The sequence below is a fragment of the Crocodylus porosus genome, unplaced genomic scaffold, assembly GCF_001723895.1.
Source record: "Crocodylus porosus isolate Cpor-Errol unplaced genomic scaffold, CroPor_comp1, whole genome shotgun sequence".
NCBI lineage: Eukaryota > Metazoa > Chordata > Crocodylia > Crocodylidae > Crocodylus > Crocodylus porosus.
The window spans coordinates 9,727,429-9,737,435 of NW_017728925.1; the positions used below are offsets into that span (position 1 = coordinate 9,727,429).

At 48.4% G+C, this 10,007-nt stretch overlaps 1 protein-coding gene across 2 annotated transcripts in view; it reads left to right on the plus strand.

The window, feature by feature from the left end:
* The window catches only part of SH2D3C (SH2 domain containing 3C), a 49,365-nt gene that overhangs the window by 19,674 nt on the left and 19,684 nt on the right, over positions 1-10,007 (plus strand). For both annotated transcript variants that reach the window (XM_019540685.1, XM_019540687.1), the window contains one exon: positions 339-378. In XM_019540685.1, the coding sequence (XP_019396230.1) occupies positions 339-378 (40 nt within the window). The remainder of the gene's footprint in view (positions 1-338; positions 379-10,007) is intronic.

A 10,007-nucleotide genomic window follows, 5' to 3' on the forward strand; every position in this document is an offset into this window, starting at 1 on the left:
ACACACACACACACACACACACACACACACACACACCCCCTAGTCACGCTAGCCTATGGAGTGCACCAGTTCCACCTTGACTGACCTCTGCAATAAGTAACTATTCCACAGGGAAGACCTGGGATTAGTCAAGATGCACTGTAGGTTGCTGGATAGCGCAGCCATTGCTGATGAGGCCTGATACCAATTCAGGGAGAGCTGCAGACATTGTCTCCCAGCCCTGCAGCCAGGCACAATACGTCCTGTCAGGGCACAACCAGGAGACATGCAGGGTCACAGTGTCTGTATTTTATGGCTGTCACTTCTTGATAATCACCAGCTCTTTTTGGTTTCTCTAGGCACCAGGATGGCCCAGAATCCAGCAGTGAATACGTTAAGGTAGGAACCCAACCACTTTCTCCAGTGCATGTTTACTCCCTGTGCTGATAATGGAAGCATTGGCTCATTTATAACCACCGCATTGCTTGGGAAGATCAGCTGCTCCCATGCATCAGACCCAGCAGCACTGTCTCAGGCTTGAGAGGGGTGTGTGCAACCTAGTCACAAAAGAGCCTTAAAACCTTGAGTATCTTCCTGTTCAGTTGACATCCCATACAAATTTAAGAAGCTGGCATTGGTTTCTATTCCCTGTGCTGCAGTAGGTGCATTAATACCAGAGGGAGACGGAAGGCTCCTAGCTAGCAAATGCCATCTTGTTGATATTGTGACTGTGTTCAGGACTTGGGAAGCTCATTTCCTCTTTACACTGCTCCCTCCTTCCTTGCTTAAAGGAGTTCCCTTAACACCGGGAGCTTCCCACTTCTTCCCTTCACAGGGCTTCCATCTGCACAATGATGTTTAGCACTACACCAAAGGTATGGTTGGCACAAGGCCTTTTTATAAGCAAGGAATCCATTACACTTGGATCAAAGCCTGTATTTCACTTCATTACCCACCCAAAATTCAGCCTCCTCTGTCTATTTTGAAGTCCAGCTTCAGAGTCAGATCTAAACCCAGATCTGGGTCAAGTACAGGGTGTGGGAAAGCCTATTCCATCTGTCAGGAGCTGTGTCAAGTCTTTGGCTGTGGGGTAGGTTTGCTGCCATGCGGGGCTTTTAAGTCAGTACGTGGGAGGAATCCCCTCCCTATGAAAAAGCAGCGTCATTGTGAGAGCTGCCTTGGCTTCATGTTGTCCAGATGTGGGAGCAGGTGTTTGCTGCATCAAGGAACACAGCTAGTGACATGGAGCTAGGGCTGGAGCCACCTCATCCCGCAGCCTCAACGTGGAAAAAGCAGCTTCAGCTACTCAGTAGCAGCCACGTGAAAAGTTGGTGTAAATCTCTACAAATCTCACACAAAGATCCTGCTTATTCTCCAGCAAACTGTTAACATTCCCTGGGAGTCTTCATGCGTTGACAGAAATTCATTAGTGAGCGACTAGCCTTGGGGAAGAGCATGCATCTCAGAGGAATGCCAGCAGGACTATTTGAAGGGGGCAGGGGTGGGAATGGATGGCTCAGGAGCTTGCCCATGGGGATGTTCAGTCTTCCACTTCCACACATGCAGTACAAATGTAGCCCAGGTCAGCTACGAATGGAGGTTGCCACCATCTGCTCTCTATTGGTGACCCAGGTGAAATAATCAGATGACTTCCCAGTTCAGTTCCCAATGGGAAAATGTTCACCTTACAAAAGTCAGCAGCCACAGGTTTGCAACAGTATTTGTCTGTTGGGGAGCTGAGCACCTGCCCTCTAAGAGCCAGGCTTCTTGAAGGTGTGTCTGCAGCAGGACAAAATTGGGAGGCATTCCTGGAAATCTTGGCAGTTGGCACTAGATGCCAGGCTCAACAGAGAGATCAAGCAGCAAGTCTCAGCTACCCTGAGGGCTCTTTGGTAGTAGGAGATGTCCTGAAGGGGCAAACTCCAGATTCTAGGACTATTACTCCTTACTTAATGTGGGGGGTTTCAATCCTTTCTGTAGCAGGACCTCTCTCTCTCATGTAGCAATACAGGAAGGGCAGGTTGTCTGGATAGCACTGGAATAGTCAGGAACATCCAACAGCCCTTAGGATGGAAATCTGGAGAGCTGAAAGCAGCACATCTTTGAAGGAGGGATGGTAGACGTGTATTTGTTTCTCCTGTTTGCCAACCTTTGCAGTCAGCACAGTGTGAATCTCTTTGATTTATGCAAGCATTGTCCTGAGAGGGCAGGGACATAGGCAGAGGAAATGAAGAAGGAATTCACTTGAGCTGACCTTGCTCGTGAAATGTTTTCTCCTTACTATATTTTTCCATGCACCCACATACTTAGCTATGGGCTTAATTTGTGAGTTATGATTTAACTAACCAAAACATAGGCATGCTAGAGAGATGAATGTAAACAGTCACAGGCCTTTGCCATTACAGTCCAAGCGCCCTTGATGATCTGCCAAAGTGGCTAGCTTCAGATCCAGATTGATCTTCCTGGGCATTCAGGTCAATTGTTTTTGTTGTGTCATTGAACGGGGCTGTTTTGTATTTTGTCTACTGATCGACCGACTAAGTTTTGCTGGTAAAGTAGTGGTGATGTCTATTTATTCACTTATTTATGGACAAATTCTCTTGAATTTAAGGATGAAAGTAATAGGCTTCTATGGAAATGACTGTAAAACCTTATAGAAATTAGTGTTGGTCTGATGAACTAGCCTACAGAACGGTGTATAGCCCAAGGATTAAATTCTACATGATGTTACTACAAACATAGTATAAAATACTGTTTCCCATGAAATTTGCTGTAAGTGCCTAGGAAATCATAGGTAGCGTGCATCCCCGTGGTATCCAGGCGCCCCCTACAGGTATAGTGTGTCTTTCGTCTGCTCTTTACTTGACGGATGATTGTTGCGGTAATAGGAGTTATCGAACTCGAATAAATAAGTAATACAAACTTAGATCAATCAAGATGATTGAACACAGAGTTGGTAACAGCTTGCCGTGTGCCTTCCATGCTCATCCAGGAGACATTTCGAGACCAGGTCTAAAGCTAGATCCATGCACTCATGGAAACCCCATACTGAGGTGAGGTTTGGCACTAAACCAAGGTAGAGGCTTCACGCTAGCCCCTTGCACAGGGGCAACTTTCACTCATTCAGATTGAGGTCCTTCTGATGCAAATTCCGTGGGCTACAGAAAATGTGTCTTGCTTTATAGGCAAATCAGAAGACATGGTCCTGGCCCCAGGGACCTTCTCACTGGGATGCAATGCAGTTGCACACCCCAACAAGCTAACTCATTCTCAGAGTGCAGTATGCGCCTCACTCGCATGCCTGGGATATCATACATTTCATACATTTCATAGACATTAGGGCTGGAAGGGACCTCGGGAGATCATCGAGTCCAGCCCCCTGCCCCAGGGGTGGGAAGTCAGCTGGGGTCATAGGATCCCAGCAAGATAAGCATCCAAATGTCTCTTGAAGGTGTTCAAAGTAGGTGCTTGAACCACCTCCGATGGCAGGCTATTCCAAACCTTGGGGGCTCTGGCAGTAAAGAAAGTCTTCCTTATGTCCAGCCTGAAACGGTCATGCAGGAGATTGTGACCGTTCGACCTCGTCATCCCTTGGAGTGCTCTGGTGAACAAACGTTCCCCCAGATCCTGGTGAGCACCCCTGATAAACTTATAGGTGGCCACCAGATCAGCCCTGAGCCTGCACTTTTCCAGGCTGAAGAGTCCCATGGCTCTCAGCCTGTCATCGTAAGGTCTGTTTTCCTGACCTCTGATCATGCGCGTGGCTCTCCTCTGGACTCTCTCGAGCTTCTCCACATCCTTTTGAATTGTGGAGCCCAAACCTGAATGCAGTACTCCAGCTGCGGCCTCACCAAGGCCAAGTACAATGGTAGAATGACGTCCTGGGATTTGCTTGAGAAGCATCTATGGATGTAAGCCAGCGTTTTGCTTGTTTTACTAGTTGTAGCATCACATTGAAGGCTCATGTTCATCTTGAGTCTAACAGGAAGAATTCCTCAGACCAGAGCATACTCTCCCTAAACCTTTCTGTCTGGCCTTTCCTTTCATTCCAATCCCCCCACAAGAGTCAGTGCCTCCCAAAAGACAATGGGTCCTCAGCAATTTGGTCCCATGCACCTGGATGTATCAGAGTGATGCACCCTCCTGTCTGGAGTATTATCCATTGATCATGTGAGAAGCGGGACACTTTCCCTCTGCTAACTTGCTGAATTGGTTCCGTAAGTAGACAGGAGTACAATGCCTTTGTACAGACTCTTTCCTAGGCATTAACGGATCACATGCCTCACTGGTCCTAGTGGCAAAATCTTCCCAGGGAAGGCCCAACTCTGCCCAGTTATGCCTCCCATGTGGGCTCAACCTAGAGAGACTCGCTGACCACCTTTCCACTCACCCCACCACTTCCCAGGAAGCCATTAGAGTTCCTCCAATCCCAGCATCTCCCTTTCGGTGTCACTGCAAGCAGTGCTGCAATGATACTGGCTGCTGCTCTAGAGTCAGGCTTTCCTAGTAGGAATCAGCTCCTCATGGAAACTGGGCAGGGGACAGGATGGTGGGAAGGTTCTAGTTATTCCCGATCTAGTCTGTGGAAGCGGGAGTTGTAGCAATGGTAGAGTCACTGATTGGGGAGCTCTTATTTACTCTAGCTGCTCCTAGCAGTGCTGGGAATCAGGATCGGTGCACCCCTTTGCTTTGCTGAGATTGCTGGATGTCTCATATTGACATGAATAAAATGATAAGCAAACAGAGAAGGAACCAGCCTGTCTGTTCTGCAATACTCAAGCAGAGGCAAGACAGGGAAGAAAATATAGATGAGAGAGAACACAGCCCACCAACAGAAATACCCTGTATGAAGGAACAAGGGCAGGTCAGGGGCTGCTCAGAGAATCTGCAATATTCACATGTGCTGCTGAAACAAAGGCCAGGCCACAACCAGCTTGTTATCAGCTCCTGAACGCCCCCCCACACCATGGGGTTTGCTCTTGGTGAGTCAGAGTTGCTCCCACAACTTGGCTCATCAGTCAGCCTCATTGGCAGGCGCTGTGGAGAGTGTGTGGGCTGGGGAAACTCCAGCAGGTCTCCCCACAGCAAGGTGAAGCTAGGACCCCTTGGACTGCAGTCGTGAGCATAGGTCTGCTTGCTGTACCTAATTAGACTCCAGGCAGCTGGAGTGAAGGAGGCGGCAGGCCAGGCAGCCTCCCACACAAGGCCCAGGGCACACAGAAGAAAACAGGCTAGCACATCCTCACCTAACCCGGGGGAGCCAAGTGCTTTTATTCACCAGGCCTGCTTGCCCTCATTCACTGTTTCCTTCTAGTGTGGGAGCAGCTGCTGCTGCTGGCTGACGTGTTCCTGCGTGCAGCAGCAGCACTGCTGGGATAACACAGCCAAGGAGCAAACCACACGCTGCCCAAACAGGTGTATGTGCCTAGCAGCACAGGGCTGGTGGTGGGAAAAGGGGCAGCTGGCATCTTCCAAGATAAGCTGGGCCTGATTCCCAGTCACCTGCACCCACATAAATTACCACGACTCTGGTGTGGCATCTCACAGACGCTTTGTAAGTGATTATAGATGGTTCAGGGCAAGGAGGAATGGGGCTCTCTGAGTCGAGCTCACCAACCCTGCAAAGAACACTAGCTCCCAGAGGGCCCATCTAGATCGGGGGCTTGGTAATGAGGTTTCCCAGTCTGCCTTCGGGGGTGGGACACCCCATTCTCATTTGTTTCCATGAGAACTGGGCATCTGAGTTTCTTAGGAAGCTCTAAGAAGTTCAGTTTTTGCCCCTGCATAGACAAAGGCAGTCATGTTTAAAAATGTCTTGCCCACAAGTAAACCATGGTTCTTCCTGAACCAAGCAAACCCTGTGGTGCTGTCTTGAGCAGCAAAACAGGGTTGTTCATTAACTGTGTTCGTTCAGCTGAGCTACTTTCCCATAACAGAAAAGCCCTCCTCAAACCTGTTAAGGTGAACTCAGGTCGAACATGTTTGAAGCGGTATTAGTAGGCTCTCTTGGGCTAAAATTTGGTCAGCTTCAAATATACCACCACCTACATTTTAACATGTGTAAAGACAGCTTCTCTTCCAGGTTAAGCTAAGTCAAATACAACTGAAAAAAACACAGCCTCTTTCTCCCTCAAAACAATGTGTGGCTCTAGGGTTAACCTCCACCAGGTTAAAGCTAGAACTTGATGGTCTGCACTAGGATTTTAAAGCATATTTGAAAGTGTGCTATATTTTAACAGCACACTTTTTTTCCCAGGGCTTGGGTGCTAAAAGAGAGACTGCCATGAATGGGGTGGTAATTCAAGAAGTCAGGGTAACCCCCCTAAGAGCTACAGATTTAGGCTGTCTGCACATTCAAGCAAAACACCTCAGTCTCTGCTTGGGTGACGTAAAGATTTTCTTGAGAACCAGCTGGCTAGAGCACAAGAAGCCCAGCTTTGCCTGAAAAAGGCAGGCAGATATAAAAGTGACATCTGTCCCAGATCTCTTATATATCTCTTAGTGTAGGATCTCAATGCTACTGTACCAATGAGTGCCACTTCTTCAGCCAGAAGTTAAGCCCCTGCCAAAGCCCCAGTGCTGTTGAAGGGAAGCAACGAAAACCTTCAAGAAGGAAAAGGCTTTTCAGGAAGACAGCTCACAATCAGATTCTTTCAGTGCAGCATCTCCCTGTAAACCACCATCTGCTCTGTCCCTCGGCCCTATTCAAGATGAAAGAGCCTATGTACTCCACTTCCAGCAGTGAAGGGCTGGAGATGCCTGTGGGAATGTGTGAGCGTCTGTGGCTCTGTGCTCATCTCTCTCTCTCTCTGTCTCTATTAATGATACCAGTTGTACGTCCAGCCAGTGTCAAATACAGGCTAGGAGGGAATCCAATGCTACCGTCACGTGGAGAATTTCACAATTCCTTCACAGCGCATTTCACCATAAATAGCATTTTCACAACTGTATGACATACTTTGGTCAATGGAGAGGCACTACATTGTTCACATCACCCTGGGTACAAACATCGCTCAAAGCCCTTCAAATTCCAGGCCCCTGGTGTGTGCTGACCTTCCTGCCCCATTTTCTTTGCATACAAGGTACACAATGCATGTAGTTGTGTTTCCTTTGTTTTTTCCACCCATGGTTGTGTGTGGAGGAGCTGCTCTGGAGGACTGTCTTTTTTTCAAGCTGTGTTTGCTTCGCCCTTTCCAGGGGCTGTAAGGCATTCATTTGAATTAATTACATGGGAAAATGTACTGCTCAAATATTAACTGTGGTAGAAAATCTCTGTGTGTTAGCAGCCCTGTACTTTCTTTGGAAGCAGCAGTTGAGATTTGCTATATACTAGGCATTTCCGCATCCCAGGGCGCGTCTACATGAAATAATTAGTGCCCATTGGACTAATTCTACTGCGCATTAGCACAACTGGCAAAAGCAGTATTAATGTGCTACTGCACAATAGATTAGTCCAATAAATATTACATGTCACAAGAAAGTGTTCGTTTATGCTAATGTGCAGTAGCGCCAATAACTGGTACTACCAGTTATTACAGGCACTACATTTAATGCACTGTAATTACATCACATTAATGAACATGTAGATGCGCCCAAGTGCCTAGGATCCCTTGGACTTCTGGAATGAGGCTGTAGTTGGCAAATGCATGGGGTCCTTGCTTGAGGATAGGGAGGCCCATTTTTACCAGCACTCTTTTAAGCTGTTGGTATTAATAATTCTACAGTTTATATATCTCCACCTTCCCCCCTGCCCAGCCTCTTGTTTTAGTAATTCTGAGCTAATCCTTCTCCAGGCTATATAGCCTGATATAGACAGTGTCCAACACATAATTGCTCCGAAAGAGACAGAGAAATCCATGCGGCTCACAGCCATATGGATGTGAGCTATGAGAAGGGTAGAGAGATCCTGTCCCTCCCCATGATCTGAGATTTGCTCGCCTATGGATCACTGAGAAGGAGCTCGGCATTTTGCCTCCAGTACAGGGGACCTGCCACTGAGAGCAGCTGGGTGAAGACCTGCAACTCTCCCATCACTAGATCCCCTATCTTCTAGCGACTGACAGGAAAAATACTTCTTTAGAAGACCTGACAGAGATAATAAGCTTCCTGCTAAAGGCCGAGAATGAAAAATGAACGTAGTTTGGAGGGAAGAGACGGGGAGGCCAGAAATAGCTTTGCTCTGTGTGGCAATGTGCCACCAGGGAGAACAAATAATAATAATAACCAAATGGACACCTGGGGCCAAAACCATCCCTAAGGTTACTCCAGTGTGTGCTTACACAAGGGAGGAACTTGGCCCTTGGCACAGAATCTGTTTTCACTGAGCATCCTACTGTGGGCAGGGATTTGACTGAACTGAATTTAACTTTGGCAGCGTTCATCTCCCCAGATGCTCCAGTGAAGTCTGGTATGGGATTGAATGGGATTGTGCTGGGCAAGACAACTGTACTTGGAGTATGGCGGGGCAGTCATTAATGGGGACATGTGAAGGGGTCTTCAGGCTCAGAAGGAAGTGGGGGAGGGTTACTCAAGGTGTGGGTGTTCATTCCTCTCTTTCTCTCTTGGGTTTAATTGCCCATTTTATTAGCAAGCTCTAAACAGGGTGTCAGTGTGAGTAAACAGAACTGGTGCCAATTAAAGGCTGGAGGCCTTTTCAGAGGCCATCCCCTGTGCCCACCCCTTCTCATTAGCACAGACACTGTGTGAGTGGGCAGCTCAGCCTCCCACTGGTTGGACGGCCTTGACGCTCTGCTGCTAAGTGCAGACATCAAACCCTTCACAGGAGGCTTTTTTCTACAATGGAGCCTTAGCCAGTATTGTGGCAGGAACATGGGACTGCACAGCACCTCCTGGGCTCGTAAGTCCAGGTCACATATTCACAGGCAAACCTTTATCCAGACAGTCCCCAAGATTGTCCACTCAAGTCCCCATCACATGGCATAGCTGCAGAGCACATTGGAAGGAGAAAATACTCTACAACACACTACCAGGAAAGAGCAGGGGAGACAGAGGTGCCTCCAATGTACTGCCATGGCAAGGGCAGTGCCAGTTCAAAGCCCTAGTGGTGCACCAGTAGAAGCCAGTGCAGCAGTATACATATATAAGTATGAACTGATGCGTAAGGATTGCACCAGTTCTAAGCGATACTGGAGCAAGTGGCTGTGGTATGTTAGGATGGCACAAGTACAATGTGCACGAGCACCGGTGCAAAAAGCCCTGTGTAGATGAGGCCAGCAAGGAAAGCAGGAGGGCTTCCAGGGTTCCTCCACACCACAGCCAGCCCAAGGTCTATCTTCCCTTGCTGCCCTCACATAAATGTCCTGGATGCTGGGACATCCCACAGACCTATGAGGCAGAGAAGCCCAATGACAGAATCAAAGCCTGGCTCGCAGAGAGTGACCCAAGATCAAGGCATTGCGAGTGAGAGGTCAGGCACAGATTAAAGATCTAATGTCACAAGCAGCTGCTCGTGATGGCTGGCTCGCAAGTGTTTGCAAGTCCTTTGGGAAACAGGACACCTGCGTGGAGGAGACCCGACTGTTTTAGATTTGGCCAGACCAACTGGCTCAGATGCAGTGTTTTCAGCAAAGCCAAAACAGAGCATTTGGGAACTGAATTAAGTGTGTCCACACAAGGGGGTCGGGTCCCTGCCATGAAATGAGCTTTGAAACCAATGTAGCTGCCTTGGAGTGATGCTCATGTATCCTCCTTCATGCACACCCAGGGGTGGGGTTTGCCACCTGACATGGACCAGGCTTTCTCGCTGGGGAGAAAGATCAGGACCTGCAGCTTGAGCCTATGAAATCTATGACACAGTCTCTGAATTAGAGCTTCCTGGACCTTAAATGCTGGAGGCCACAAGTGCGATGAACAGTGGGGAAACACCCTGGTCAGACTCAGTTTCCCTCCCTGTCAGTGTCCACTCTGTGCCACTGTGTCACTCACAGATTTCATAGACACTAGGGCTGGAAGGGACCTTGGAAGAAGGAGTCCAGCCCCCCCCGCCCCCGGGCAGGAAGTCAGCCGGG